This window comes from Thermobia domestica, chromosome 11 (genome assembly GCF_964235325.1).
Source record: "Thermobia domestica chromosome 11, izTheDome1.hap1.1, whole genome shotgun sequence".
NCBI lineage: Eukaryota > Metazoa > Arthropoda > Insecta > Zygentoma > Lepismatidae > Thermobia > Thermobia domestica.
The window spans coordinates 215,980,288-215,996,607 of record NC_137464.1 but is presented as its reverse complement, the minus strand read 5'-3'; the positions used below and the strand labels follow the sequence as shown (position 1 = coordinate 215,996,607).

The following is a 16,320-nucleotide window of genomic DNA, read 5'->3' as shown; positions in this document are numbered from 1 at the left end:
TATATCAATAATTAAGGGACCAATAGAATCAAAAGTCGAGCTATTTTCACGAAAACCTGTAATATTATCTGGAAATAACTGATTATACTCTATGTACCATTGTAAACGATTTAACATTAATTGTTCAAAAAATTTTAGGCTACATGAGAGCAGAGCTATTGGTCTATAGTTTGTAGCAATGTGACTTGGTTTATTAGGTTTAAGTATAGGTACAATGAGAGATTTTTTCCATATTTCAGGTACATTACCTGTTTTCCAAACTGAGTTTAAATAACTTAGGAATATTTTTTCCCTTCTACAGGTAAGTTTATGTAATGGACGTATTGAAATCCATCTACGCCTGGTGAGGTGTTCTTCTTGATAGTTTTAAATATCACTTCTAATTCTTCTAATTTAAAAAGCTCATCCTTATTAAGTTCTTGCTTATTTTGTAAGTTAGCTATTAAGAGATTATTTAGATTTACAAAATCAGGTGTTAACATAGCGTGGAATTGGTGTATCCAATCGCTTTTTATTGAATTCCAATTGCTTGAAACAGAGTTTATAGAATTTTTAATAAATTGACCATGTAAAAATTTCCAAATTTTCATTCTAGGAGTTTGGAATGATAGGTTGTCACAAAATTCTTTCCAGTGCTTTCGTTTAATTTTATTTAAGATAATTTTTGTTGATGCTTTACTATTAAGATACCGTCTAAAGTCTTGAGGAGTCTTCGTTCGAATAAATTGCAAGAAAGCCGCTTTCCTTTTATTAATTGCTTGTTGTGCTTCCCGGTTCCACCAAACAGGTTTAACTTGTGTTGTAAACTGAAAGGAATTTTTCAGTTTATGGTTCTGTACCAATTCTTTGTATTTTGATCTTGCTACAGCTTGCGTTAATATTTGGTTTAGTTTAGATAGAGAGCAATTAGATGTGTTAGATTTCTTTAAGCTTTCTGAAATAAATGTTGATACTTATTCCAGTTAATTTCCTTATTAATTTTATTTTGGATGAGAAGTTGTCGATTGAATACTGATTAGGAGATATTTTATCTAAAACAGGATGAGTGAGCGTCAAAATAGGACGATGATCACTTCCTAATGGATCGAAGTATACTGACCAATGTGCTAAAATGTAGTATTAAATTTTACAAATAGTTATGTCAGGAACACTATTATCTTCTATGGTAATTCGAGTTGCAGTACCATCGTTTAGACATAACTATTAAAAATTAGACATAGATAAGATTTTAGTTAGAACTTGATTAAGTATTTTACCAGTAGTATTCCCTTTGGAAATTCCCCATACTGGAGATTGAGAGTTACAATCTCCCATTAAATAATCAATATTATTATTTACTAATAGTTCTTTCCAAAATTGGTGTTGCGGTATGATATCAGGCGGTATATATATATGTTAACAAATTTAGTATTATTTATTTCAAAACTAGTTAGTTGTATTTCGTTATATGTATTGCTTACTGCTAAATTGAGCATAAGAAAAGGAATATTTTTCTTAATACATGTAGCTAAACCACCATATCCATCATCCCTTAAATGTTCAATAATATTGTAATTATATAATTTTAAAGAAAATTTAGGTTTCGCCCAAGTTTCCTGTAAAAGTAAGATGTCCGGAGAAAAATATTTTATTAAATGTAGAATTGCATATTTTTTATTGTAAAGACTCTGACAGTTCCACTGTAAAATTTTAAGACTTTGATTAACCTCCATGTTTACGTGGAAAAACCAAATGTATTTTCTCCGGAAATTAAATTAACTCGACTGTATTGAATTAAATAGCAGATAAAATTGCTGCGATAATTGTTCCATATGCTCAGTTGTTACGTTGCAATTTAAGGATAATAGTATGCTATCAAGTAACTGTTTAATAGCAAATATTGCTTTTGGGTTTGCCGAATTTATGTCAGCCTTTTTGTCCGAGTTGTCCGTGAATTTTTGAAAATTATGTTTACTTGTTTTTTGTATTGGGATATCTGTTGTGAGCAAAGATTGCTCTACGACCGAAGCATTGTTTTGGTTTTGAGCTACATACGATGTTTTTTTTTCTTGGAAACGAGGATTATTGTTATTATTAATACATTTCAGATCATACAATTGTGGGTGTTGGTCCACCATTGTATTTGTATTTCTATAAGAAGTTACCACAGGTACCAATTGTCCGCTCGTACTAGCTGCAGTAAAATCGTAACCTTTACGTTCTAATTTTCCCCATTATTAACATTAAAATTACCATTATTTTCTTCGGTATTTTTCCTTCTTTTCCAGGGAGGTGTTTCTTGTTCAGTCGGTTTGGGTTTTTTCCTGTAGTTGAGATATTTACCGCATTTGTATTTTTATTTTGTGATGATTGAGCTGTACCTCTGTTCTTAAAGTGATTAATCACATTCTCCGATGATTTAATAGTACTATTATATGCATTCCATTTCCTTGATTCTGAATTTAATTTACCAACTTGCATATTTGCTTCATTAAATGAAATATGTTCTCTAGCCATTATAGACATAATTTGTTTTTGGCGTGCCCTTTCCGGACATTCAACATTATCCGCTTCGTGCGGCAATCCACAGTGAAAACATTTTATTACATTTGAGCATTGTGTAGGTGGATGGGATTGAGCACAAGTTTTGCAAATTGAATTATTTGCTTTACAAGTACGGAAAGTGTGACCGTATCGTAGGCATAATTGACATTGTCTTATAGCCGGGATATACGTTTCCACTTGCAATCTTAAGAAGAAAACTTTAATGTGAAGTGGTAATTGTTGCGAATTGAAAGTTATTGTAAAAGTTGGGATTCTTTTGCCTTCATATGTTCTGTATATACGTTTAATTGATATTATTGGAACATCAGAGACTATTTCTTGTAATAGTTCCTCTACCGGTACTTCCGGATCAACCTCTTTTACTAGCCCCGTTGTATAAATTGCAAAATTTGGTATATATGCCATCCAATTTTGTGATTTTAATATTGGATGAGTTAGAAAAGAGTTTGCTGCTTTGGCAGAATTATAAATTTTTTCCGATTTTTTTTTTGAAATTAGTAATGCCTTGAAGCTAAATAGAGTTTACGGCTAATTGCCATTACATGTTTCGTTCCCAGATCCTCTTGATTCGATTTTATGAAAACATAATAAGATGCTACATGTTCTTCCGTGTAACGATTTTCTAGAGATGTATTTGTATTTACATAATCACCATAAGACTTTGAATGATCCATCTCATTAGATTCTTTCTTGTCTGAACTTATTTTTATTGGCTTTGAAATGGTTTGGTTATTTGCATTATCAGTAATTTCCATAGCTGATGAATTATCAGATATTTATTTGTCTTTGGAACTTGTTGATTCTATGTTCATAACATCCTTACACTGATTATCCGCCATCTTAATATTTAATTATAAGTATAAAGACTTTTGAGAATTAAAGTTTATACACACAACAAAATACACACTATAGTTAAAACCACTTAAACTCTTAACACTAAAAGGAAATGAAACTATTGCCACCATAAATACCAAATCAACATGCATATGGAAATGTGAAAAGATTGTTGAGGTCTCACCCGGCTGCAAAGAGCAGGATTCCAGTTAGGCTTATTCAGTCACTGATAGGAATCCTTAGTTTTGGGTTTCACAACTTCACTTTTACACCTTTCCCTCTTCTACTGCAGTTTCTGGGTATATAGGTGAATTTCAGATCACTTAATATGGATTATTGGGGTATTTAGAATCACTAATGAATAAATATAACCACACATATCCTCTATGTTACTTGTTTTTCCTCCATCTTGCTATCATTCACCTCCACTATTTTCCATGCAGAAGCTGCTTAAGTTTCAACAAAGCAAACAGCAATGAATTGTCAAAACTATGGCAACAAAAAGCACAGAGAAATTCATTGTTAAAGTCACATAAAAAACATGAAACTATTCACAACACAGAACTCAATAAAGAACTTCTTTGAGTCACTATACTTTTTTACAATAAGACTATTCTATGCTGCTATTTAAAAAAAATATTGAGGTGCAGTACTACTTCATTTGACAATTTATACAGAAACTAAATGTCACAAAATATGTCTCTAAAATGTATATTTATAATCCGAAAACGTGCTCATAATAATCTAACTAAAACGTAATTATAGTTGAAATATTTATATTGATGAAAAATGCATATTTGATTTAAACAAAATATTACAAATTATTCTTTTGGTTTATAATCAAGCAATAGCTAGATAAAATGAAATGTTCAAGAAATGCATTTTCATAGTTAATTCTTTGTTACTTTTTTTAGTAAGTTCTCATGCTCCTCAAATAAAATTTACAATCTTCTTTTAAGTCGTATGTCCTATCGAATGGATTGCACATATTACATCTGCTTCAACATGGTCAGATCACAAATGAGGTAGAGCGGAAATATGAGTCAAAATTAAAGCGAAACTATTCCACTCACTATTTCACAGTAACCTGTAAATCACACACTCAAACTTAAAGACAGCCAATTTGATCTCCAATTCAATGACAAAATAACGTAATTTAAAATAACAGGGTCACAGTTGGAAGTAATAGCTTATAGAAAATAATCCTTCTGACTTAGAACAGCTATTTTAAAGCAATAAAGCGTAAATGTGTCTTAAGAAATCACTTTTATACGTTTATTTGGTTGTTGTTCTTTAATTTTATAACATCGAGACTTTCAAGTACTATTAAACCACAGGACAATAATTTTTAAAAATGGACATATCACTGAGATAAAGCATCACAATCCTAATTTTTATATTTCAGTTTGTTACTTGTGTTTAGATATAATTACGATTAATTTCTCATTTAAATGTATAACATGCGTGTATGTTTCACCTATTCACTTTCTGGACTCTAGCATTATTGTGACTATTTTCACTTTGTTAAAATAATAGTTTGGAAACACTCGTAAAATATACATAGAAGTATAAACTATCCTTGCTCGAAACGTTCTCACTTTCTTTTATAAAAGAATACCACCCTTTCCAGCGGATTCTTTGAAACTCTTATCTCATTCCTCACAATTTGTTACCCACATTTGTCAGGTAACCAACAGGATGTCAGCTATTGGGCCAGGTGCAATATAGTGACCAGCAGCTCTCTCTACTCTTTCAAATTAATATCAAATCTCACTAATGAGAAATTTAATAAACGTGGATACTATCTCCGAATCAATACATGATTCATGGAAATCTCGAATGTACTCCATACATGCAGTTCATCTTTGCTTCTCAGTCTTTATTCGTAAAATCCAGGTCATTGTTGATAGTTCTTAAATTGTATTGTAAAGAATTGAGAACACAATTACTATTGTCGAGATAGTTAAGTAAGAACCTGCATTGTAATTTGGATCACAGAAAGCTAAATCACAAGTATCAGCTATTTTACCAAACCTGTTTTCTATAAACTCCCAACTGCAAAGACCCACACTACATCCATCATATGGTAAACTTTCTTCTTCTAAGTAAAACATAACTCTAGGCTCGTCGGTACAATTGAAGAAAACAACGGCCAAATTAGTAGCAAACGAACCAATCTTGGATATTCGCCATCGCCTCTGGTGAACCAAATTGTAATTGTCATGACGAAGTGGTTCGCTATCTTTGGCAATTCCCAATGCAGACAAAGTCATTTGGAGAGTACTAGAGTGGCTGAAGTAGAAGACCCCCAGCGGCTGATCAGAAATGTTTCTGAAATAGAAATTTTGTAATAATCACTAGCACTTTCCTGTCATTTTGTGCTATCAGTAGATGTAAATAATAGCGTTCAAGCTACAGAATAATTTTTAAAATAATGCAGTGCAATCTCTCTTATCTTAATTGGATTTTTTTTTTTTAGAAAATAAATATTTAGGGTTTTATTGAAAACATTTCTACAACGGTGTCTTTTGGCTTCAAATGATATTTTCACTTATTTTGGCCTATAAAGCCATACTCAGATTAAAAATCAAAAATTAAAAACAATTCATATATACACAGTTAATAGTAAAATATTTCCTTAGACCTAAACTCTTTCGCCCTCTTCATATATATATATACACAATTGATTACAAGAAGTCCCATGTATAAATGTGCGTTACTTTTGTGAAACACACAGCCTAATACATTCTTATCTGTGATTAGTACAGTATTGTTCTAAAGTTTAAGACCACCTCGGATTTAGGCGAGACTACTGTGGACCTTCTATTTTGGCGCATTAACTTCTTAGCAGTGTATCACCAGATACTCTTGTCCAGAGCATAAAATTCGATGATAATTTGGATGGCGGTCTGAGAGAGACTGCAAATTCCATGTCTAACTATAATTCTTAAAATGGGCACCAAGAAAAGGAATTTTCTAATAGATATTGAATAATGTAAATAGGCTACAAAGCTGAAAAATGAGACCATATTTTGGTTTTATTTGAAAGGTATACACAAAGTGGGACAATGCAGTGACAAATTTCAAAGGATAAAAAGCCAAAAGTAATTATAAAGCGTTTTCGAAAGCTTCGTATAACCATTTGTTACTCGTTGCATAGGCAACAATGAGCACTATGCTTCTACTGAGTGACAATATGAAGGCACAAGGGCGTATACAAACCGTCGTAAACATTTTTCAAAATATAGCTACTTCTTTTGGCTTTCCAAACGTGAACATATCAACATCCTAGAAAGAACTACAAAACATTTACAACTTGTTATTTATTCAAATTTGTGTCACAGCATTGTCTCCCTCTGTGTATCTATCAAACGAAACCAAAATACTGTCTCATTTTCCAGCTTTTTGTTTACATCATGCAATCTCTATTATAAAATGTCTTAAAATCACAGACATATAATTTGTAAAATCTTTCAGATCGTAATCCAAGTATTGTCAAATTTTATGCTTTGGACAGGAGCACTTGTGATACATGGCTGTGAAGTTAATGCGCCAAATAGAAGGTCCACAGTAGAGGTTCACTCAAATCCGAGGTGGTCTTAAACTTTTGTACTGTACTGTATACTCAGTACTTGACCCTGACTCACCTGAAACGATTAATGAAATCTCGGACTGGTGGACAACCTAATTTAGTGTTTATTTCATGTCCATAACCAGATTTGTAGTAGTACTTTAAGTCTTCTCTATATTCGAGTATCTAAAATAAAGAAAAGAAAGAGTTAAACGTGTAAAATTGATTAAACTTATATTGATTATTTTTTAAACTATGATTCTTTTCAAGTAGTTATCCCACTTTTGATTTTTAAACAATAATCGGGAGTTGTTTCCATTATTCTTTTTGCCACTAAGACAGTTATATTAACAGTCTCGCAATAAGTATTTTTAATATCATCAAATATATAAGGTGCAGTCAAATGAAAAGGTCCATTTCCATTTACAGACTTTATTATTGGATAGAGCTCTCTATATAATGACCATTGCTGTTAAGGCACTTATTATATCTTGACACGAGAGTATGAATGCCCTGAAAGAAGAACTCCTTGGATTGAGTATGGAACCATTCTGTCATAGCTTGCTGCACTTCTTCATCCGATATATAGTGGTGCCCCCGGGGATGTTTCTTGAGTGGCCCAAAAACGTGGAAATCACAGGGACTCAAGTCAGAACTTTACGCGGGGTGGTCTAGCAACTCCCACTTCCACAACGTCAAAAGACCATGTGTTTGTTTGGGAACTTGAGCCCGGGGATTGTCGTGAAATACAGTGTAAGGTTACCCTGGCGTTTATTTTTGATTGCTAGCCGTAGCCGACGGAGAATGTCGCAGTATTAGTTGGCGTTTATTGTTTCTCCTTTGGGATCACTAGCAGAAGTCCCTGCTCGTCGAAGAACACAGTCACCATGAGCTTAGCAGCTGGTGTTGTGAAGTGGATTTTCTTTGGTTTAGCCGACCTTGTATGCTTCCACTCCATACTCTCCCGTTTGGATTTCAGTTTGAAAAGTAGGTATATGGATTCATCTCCGGCAATGATCTTCCCAAGGAAATCATCGCCCTCGTTTTGATATCGCATCAAATGGTTCAGTGATATTCCCATTCTGTTGTGTCGCTGTTCCTCGGACAAACACTTGGGGACCGATTGAGTACAAACCTTCCGGTAACCAAGTCACCTATTGAGCACAAACTTTTCGGTAACCAAGTCTATTGCGCACAATTTCATGCACACTGCAATGGGACACCTGTACTTGAGCAGTAATGGCATCCAAGGAGACCCGTCTATCAGTTTGAATGCAATTGTCAATAGCAGCAACTGTCTCATCAGGAATACAATTCGTAATCTGCCCGAGTCGTGCATCATCAGCCAGTCTCTCCCTGCCGCCACGAAAACGCCGTCACCACTTTCGCACTGTTCTGTCTGAAATACACTTCGCACTATACACTCTCTGCACTCCCCTCTGTATGTCTGCTGGATAGACACCTTCTGCACAAAGAAAGCGTATCATACTTCGATGTTCTTCCTTGGTAACGTTGGTCACTGGTGTAAGAATTAAAAATTGAATGTAATCTTGTACGGTTATAGTAGCTTATTCTTTATTATCAACATAACAACTTCCGAATCCTCTACCATAAAATCAATTCACTTGGTGAGCACAAAACCAATCAGTGCACTATATATAAATATCCTATTAGCATTTATTTACCTCTACACAACTCTATTAACTTTCTCAAATCACTTATATAATGATACATCTGATAAATCAAACCAATCATCAACTATAGAATCGACATTTCTCTCCCAAACACAACATATCTAGTTACCAACAACAAATCTTCAAATGTTTTTTCTTAAACAGTTAAACTAAATGGCGTTAATCACATTGCCGTTTTTGCCAACTCCACACCTGGCACCAACAACTTGGCCTTTCACTCCAACCCTACAACATTCTCCCTCTTTTTTTTTTCTGCTTCTCTTCGAGACATCAACACTACTGACTCTCCGGTTTCCACAATTCTTCTTCAATTTGTCTGCCTTTGCACTGTCTTCTTCATTTCTTCCTGTGACCCCTTTTTTGTGCAATCTTCCTGTCTTCGATATCTGTTCCTTCCATAGACTGTAGTCTCTACCAAATTTACTTTCCATTTCCTTCTTTTTAAGATCATAGCTGCTATCTTCTCTTTCACCTGCCAACAACCACATATTCGACTCTTCTGTCTTTTCCGATTCCAAAGCTACTTCCTGATTCACAACCCAACCTTTTGCTTTTTCTTCTATTAGCTGCTTGTTCCATATTTGATCTTGCCCCGGCTGATCTACATACTTGAAACCTTTCTTGTCTTGCGAATAACCTGTATATTCGTGTCCAGCTGCCCTGAATTCTGTCCTGTCCTGAAAAATACCGTTCATTTGTTCTTGATTGCATGTTCCTGGTGCCTCTGTAGGAGTGTACTGAAAATGTCTGTATTCCGGCTTCATCCGATGTTGATTAAAACGAATATTACTAAACTTCTGTTCATAATCTACTTCAGGAATTCTCGTGACCAACTGACATTGTCTGCTTCCCTTTTCGGGCATCAGTCGTTCTGACTTGCTATTATGTAGAGTGTTTATTACAAAATCGTCCATAGTATAGCAATTTTCTGCAGGATCAACAGCAAAATTATCCAAAGATTGTCGAATTTCTTCTTCACTAAATGAGTTTCGATCCTTCATGTGTTTGTCTTCCACCATTGGTATCTCATTAACTTCTTTGTTTGAGGAGTACATATTTCTTTTTGGACAACACTTAGCAAAATGATGGTATGCGTTACAACTTCTACATCGTGCATCTCGCGCTGAACACTGGTATATGGGATGTTGTCTTCCACATGCCGCACAACCATATGTCTGCCGTGAGGAATTACCGCAAAAATTGCTTTTATTGGAAGTACAACGATTTGCTGGAGTTCGTATTTGTTCTAATCGTGTGTCTGTGTTATAAAATATGGTGATTTCTTTTTCAAGCAATTCTACCTGATTGGCTATATCTATAGCAGAATGCATAGTCAAATCAGACACTGAAAGCATCTTCTTTCGTGCAACTTCACTGGCGATACCACATACTATTTGATCTCTCAATGCATCTTCTCGGAAGGCTCCAAATTTACAACGATTTGCTTGTTTCTTTAGCTGCAGAATATAATCCTGAAATTGTTGACCCTGTTCTTGTTTCATATTATGAAATTTGTATCTCTCGACGATGAAGTTCGATGTGTGCTGGAAATGCTTTATCAAAAGATCCTTAATGGTTTCATAATCCAATTCTGGTGCTTTGCATGGAGTTGCAAGCTCCTTCAGGATTTTATAAACCGAGCCTCCAATCAGAGATAATAATATGCATACTTTTTTGAGAGATGGTACATCATTTGCTAGACAATACTGCTCATACGTTCAATGTAAGTTTCGACATCGGGTTCATCAGTATCTAGTGGCTCAAAATATGGTACCAATTTGTTTTCTGCCATCGTTTAACTTTGTGGGTTCTGTCACAAATACTCGTCGCCAATTGTAAGAATTAAAAATTGAATGTAATCTTGTACGGTTATAGTAGCTTATTCTTTATTATCAACATAACAACTTCCGAATCCTCTACCATAAAATCAATTCACTTGGTGAGCACAAAACCAATCAGTGCACTATATATAAATATCCTATTAGCATTTATTTACCTCTACACAACTCTATTAACTTTCTCAAATCACTTATATAATGATACATCTGATAAATCAAACCAATCATCAACTATAGAATCGACATTTCTCTCCCAAACACAACATATCTAGTTACCAACAACAAATCTTCAAATGTTTTTTCTTAAACAGTTAAACTAAATGGCGTTAATCACATTGCCGTTTTTGCCAACTCCACACCTGGCACCAACAACTTGGCCTTTCACTCCAACCCTACAACTGGCATCTCCATTAGTGTGTCACGTGTCTTACGGCAGCATGTCTTTACCTGGGGGAGAGAAAGAAAAAGTGATAACCAACCTCTGCTAACTTGCGACATTATGCAAGTGCGCAATAAATGTAACATTTATTATGGACTACAAATATGTGGATATAAACAGAAAATAGGACTAACATCTCCCTCAACACGTTGTCCGAATATTTGCAAATCGATTTCTTTCATTTGACTGAACCTTATAGAACTGAAATAGCAGTGAGATACGTGTGCTTTATCTTAGAGAAAAATAACTTACAAATGGAATAAAACTCATAGCGATTTCTAAAAGATTTCATTTCTATTTTTATTTCCTCTAATCTGTATTCCTGAACAGAAAGCAATTTTGAAAAATATTAACCAAAGAAACTATTTATTCAGTATTTCAAATTGTAAGGAAATAAACGGTCACTAAATTAAATATTCAGAGTGACTGGTATTCCACTTATTCCTTGAAAGGGATTATTCTACAACTAATTTACAACAAATTTGTCCTTACGAACCGGGGGTTTGGAAATTAGTGGTTTCGGAGCAACATGCAGTTCTGTGATGTTGAAATTTACCAACTTACAACAAAAAACTACAAACTGTGAACAAACGACTACACACCGACTAATAAACTGATACTTTTCTAATAGCTGACAAATGAATTATTACCGTAAACAAAACAAAAAAATTAGGAATGACCAACCTGAAAGATCAAAATCAACGCTGCCAAGACGACACTCGTAGACTTCACGAGGGTTGAGTTGATTTTGAGTTTAACGTCCTGCTTAGCAGCGAGGCTATATGAGACTAACGTGGAACCCGAACTACATGAGCTCCCGCCGGGAATCGAACCCGGATCTCCCACGCCAAAGGCGCGTACGCTCGCTAAGGAGGAGCTCGCTCGACTTCACGAGGAACTACAAGAAGAAGCCATTCACCATCATATTCCAAGGCAACCACCTCCAGCTTCGACTAAAAACGAAATACCTGGGGGGGAGGTAATTTTTGATCGCCACCTGACTTCTGTAGAGCATCTGAGCACATTAGCCAAGAAGGAAATCTAAAGAGTGAAGGCACTCTTCCCCATTCTTCTGAGCAAGTAATTCATGCAGAAGATCAGACGCCACGTTTACAAGATATGTTCACTCATTGCTGATCTACGCCTACCCAAAGCGGTAGCATAGCCCCCTTGCCTATTTACGCCATCTACAGAATGATAAATAAAGCAGCTCGAGCCATCACCGGACACAATATCGACACATTCATTGCACAAATACACAAAATTCTGAACATCCCCATCCTACAAGAACTCAGACGTCAGCAAAGAATCAAATTCGAGCTACAGGTTCGAAGATCACCTCACCCCAACATCTCAGTGATCAGAACACAACCACAGCGTTGCACCTCAGAATGCCATGACCAGCGCAGTTACCAATCAACCCAGAGGCAAAGAAACAGACCTGCGACAGTAGCAGATTAACAATGAAATACGTTTCACCTCCATCGCCGAGACTCACAATCACAAAGAAGACAGGGACACTCCTCCGAACTTCCAACAGTCAACACTCGCCAAGATCAAGCTCAAGCAAGTATTTTTCAACACATGAAAGATGATGTAAGATTAAAAGAAAATGTTAACGAAAACTTTATATAAACAGTAAATTTCACTGTCTTGGTCTTCACAAGATTTTTATTATTATTATTTTTAATTATTATTACGTGCTTAGTTAAAATTACCTAATTCCTTCACTACTTATTCTCAAAAAGTATGTTACTGAAGATGTCTGTTACTGGATAAAAAATATTAAGATGATTTGAGATAATAAAGTTATTTCCATATTAAGGGTCGTCAATTTTTCTTGTTATTTTTTTATTGTATAGGTCCGCTGTGTATTATTCAAAGGTTAATACCTGTAGCTTCAGGATGTACTGACTGAAAGAAGAACAGAGAAGAAGAAAGTTAACAGAAATGCTGAGAAGCCGCTATACTTACCTCTAACTCGTTCTTAGTAAATGCAGCACACCATGGAGAAACAGTATCAATACGCCACGCCTTGTCGAATCTACACATTTCGTACATAATATAAATTTGATCTGTAAATGAAAAACAAATACATTAATATATATTAATGTATAGGGGTCCATTTATAACGATAGTAGTAAATATTGTAGAAATCGTAAAAGGCAGAGAAGCGAAATTTTGCACCAAGAAACTATACGGATGGGACAACGTCCTAGGTATTTTGTAGCATCACCGCATGAACAGTGATGTAATGATGTATGGTTTGCAATGCAGGTACAGATTATTTTGTCGTTTAGAGCACTTCGATATGTTAAACCGTTCCGGAGATATGATAAACATTGATAAAGTTCGCAACGCTGCTAAAAATGCCGTATTTGTTGAAATTATTGAAAATTGTTCTTTTCCGTCTTTTTTTTAGCATTGTAACAATAGCTTTTAGTAGCTACAGTTCCAAGTTCTCGCAATTACACGATTTGAGCAGTGTTGCTAACTCCAGCAATGTTTATCATATCTGTGGAACGGTTTGAGATATTGAAGTGCGGTAAACGGCAGTATAATTTATACATCAATTACAAACCTTACAAGTAAATAGATACGATACTTATCTACGATTATTTTTCGAAAATAAAGCCTTTCACAAAATTCAATAATTTCAAGCCCTGTAACTTCGTTCCTATCCATTCGAAGCAACTCATGACATGACATCAAACGCTTAGGTACCTTCGATGTGCATTATCTTCTCCATCTCTATTGTTCTGTATGTGTGATAGAGGTTTCCAAACTTTGGATGTCTGTGATTCTACTATAACATCCTTAGTTTGCAACACCGAAATGTTGTATTTTTAAGTTTTCATTTGACATGTTCGTTTGAAATATGTAATAATCTGACGTAGTGCTATTCGGAAAAAAACTTTATATTGGGTTGGCAACGCTGTTCATTAGGTGATGTTACAAAATATCTACGATATTGTCCACCTTCCCTGTAGTTTCTTGCTGCAAAATTTCGCTTCTCCGCCTTTTACGATTTCTGAGGTATTTACTGCTATCATTCTTACATATATATATATATATATATATATATATATATATATATATATATAGGGTGTTACAAAAATGTCTCACGATATTCGGGAACAGATTACTTACATCAAAAGAAAGTTCATATGGATCTGTGCTCAAAAGTGGATAGTTTGGAGTTACAGGGTACCGAAAACGTGGAACAAGTGAACTTTAGAAGTTCACAGCTTCACTACTATGGAACCAATCGTAGTCGGGTCAAGACATCACTGAGGAACTAGTATGTGAACTATCCAAATATCCACCTTTAAGAATGCTTCAATATTGCACACCAATTTTTAGGGAGGTAAGTGGAGAATGATCAATTTCTCCTAAAAAGCCTCTCTAAAAATGTGCAAGTACCGGAGGTTCTGAAAGATGTATATTTGAATAGTTCATATACTAGTTCCTCAGTGATGTTGTGACTCGACTACGAACGGTCCTATAATAGTGGAACTATAGACCTTTAAGGTTCAAATTTTCACGTTTTGGCACCTCAAACTACGAAATTATACACTTACGACAACAGGTTCATATGAACTTTTTTTCTATTCTGATGTGAGGATTCCTAAAATATTGTGACAAATATTTGTAATGCCCTGTATGTATGCGTATATTAAACTATAAAACACATATATGGTTCAAGATAGTTCAAGAACACCATATATTTTCAAAATTTACAAAGAAAATTTTACATTGTATAGAAAGACATTTATAAGAAACAAATTTCTGAAGCCATCTAATTTTAAACATTAATAAAATAGCAAATGGTACGTAAGCTTATTTGAAATCTTGCAGTACACTGTCATGAATTTCTTTTATAGCATGACAAACATGGGGATAGAATCGAGACAGAACTTAGCTAAATATTGTGGAAATCTTAACAAATGTGAAATGATTTGCAATGTTTTGGCATAAGAGCACACTGAATGGTTTAAGTGGTGTTATATTTAAAGATGTTCAATATTGATGATGAAAAGCAGGTAGTGGTATAAACAGTTCTAAAATTTTCACAGCCGTTTTGTAAAATCTATGATTAGCCGTTTTGTAAAATCTATGATTGGCACAAAAGATATATGACAACAGAAAAGAAAAGACATTTTTTTAAATGAACAATGTAAAACCATTGTATTAATAATTTCATTAAAATATAAAGGCTCTGAAACTGTTTTATAGTGTAAAAGCATTTAATAATATTTTCTTAGTGATCCTCTTCGACGTGGGATATTCCAGACGGGAGCTCATGTGGTTTGGATCCCACATTAAGCTATCGGTCCACGTCTTATATAGCCACACTGTTGAAAGGGACACCAAATCTCAATCTAATCAAATCGAAACATTGATGATACTCTTTAGAAGAAAGTCCATTTCAATTCCGGCAGAGCAGGTGTCATCACCACCTATGATATTGTTCAAACTTATTGTATGCAAGGGCCCATATTTTTTCGGTTTGTTGAAAAAAAATCCCAATAAATAACTGTTTATCAAAGATGACAAATATAAATTATAAATCTAAGCCAACATGGAAAATAGTTAATTTCGGAGCCCCATTATTCAGCTGTGCAAAATGGTCGAGTTAGAATTCTTGTAGTACCGTCATCCGCAAAAGAAAGAACGCATATACTGTAACTTCCCCATTTTCATTAATAACTCAGTTTTCTTCAAATATTATTGCTTCTTTGTGCTTTCCTTAACAAAGCAGTGTAGTAATGAATACTTATTTATAATTTTGGAGAAAAATAAAACAAAATAAGAAAATTATAAGCAAAATACATTTATTGTTATAATACGTTAGTCTATCAAATAATTGCGCGAAGAATATTCCGGGAAAAATGACTCGACACACTGCACAGGTATTAGGAGCACTCACAAAGATATATGTGAAGTGTAAAGATAAAATTTCGTATTTCTGCGATTAGCATATAATTCACAATTCATGCACAGTTCCAGTATGCGAAATCAATCTATATCTTTAGTTGAAATTACTGAAAAAGACAAAAAATGGCTATTTCAAATTCCAAGTGTGAATCTGAGCTTGAAGAGATTGTATTAGTAATATTAAAACGCATTCTCTTATTCCATTGAGAGCTTAACAGTCTTCCGCTGTTGGAGTTCATCGCCTGTTAGATGTCATTTACACCAACCATCGGCATCGCCAGCTGATATATTTTCAACGGAGAAATAACTAATTACCTTATGTCTGCTTTACTACAAGGAAATCCTTGTATTTGTAAATAGCATGTAATAAACACTGGTAGCACTACCTATTTTTTTTATTTTTATTTATTTATTTATTTTTTACCTAAGTCACACACGCGTTTGCTGAAATTCAGTTCTGTT

At 34.4% G+C, this 16,320-nt stretch overlaps 1 protein-coding gene across 1 annotated transcript; it reads right to left on the bottom strand.

Moving 5' to 3' along the window:
- Positions 1-4,853: 4,853 nt before the first annotated feature.
- Positions 4,854-13,055, bottom strand: LOC145664734 (multiple inositol polyphosphate phosphatase 1-like). Its single transcript, XM_081731622.1, has 3 exons — positions 12,895-13,055; positions 7,026-7,135; positions 4,854-5,709 (listed from the first exon to the last, which is right to left on the bottom strand). Exons 1-3 carry the CDS (start codon positions 12,979-12,981, stop codon positions 5,292-5,294), a joined length of 615 nt encoding a protein of 204 aa, XP_081587748.1. The 5' UTR covers positions 12,982-13,055; the 3' UTR covers positions 4,854-5,291.
- Positions 13,056-16,320: the final 3,265 nt, after the last annotated feature.

Excerpts from the sequence above, each read along its gene's own strand:
- LOC145664734 (XM_081731622.1), bottom strand. The coding sequence starts at position 12,981 with ATGTACGAAATGTGTAGATTCGACAAGGCGTGGCGTATTGATACTGTT. Across the intron at positions 7,136-12,894 it reads TTACTAAGAACGAGTTAGAG|ATACTCGAATATAGAGAAGA; the intron begins GTAAGTATAGCG and ends TCTTTATTTTAG. Across the intron at positions 5,710-7,025 it reads GATTTCATTAATCGTTTCAG|AAACATTTCTGATCAGCCGC; the intron begins GTGAGTCAGGGT and ends TTTCTATTTCAG.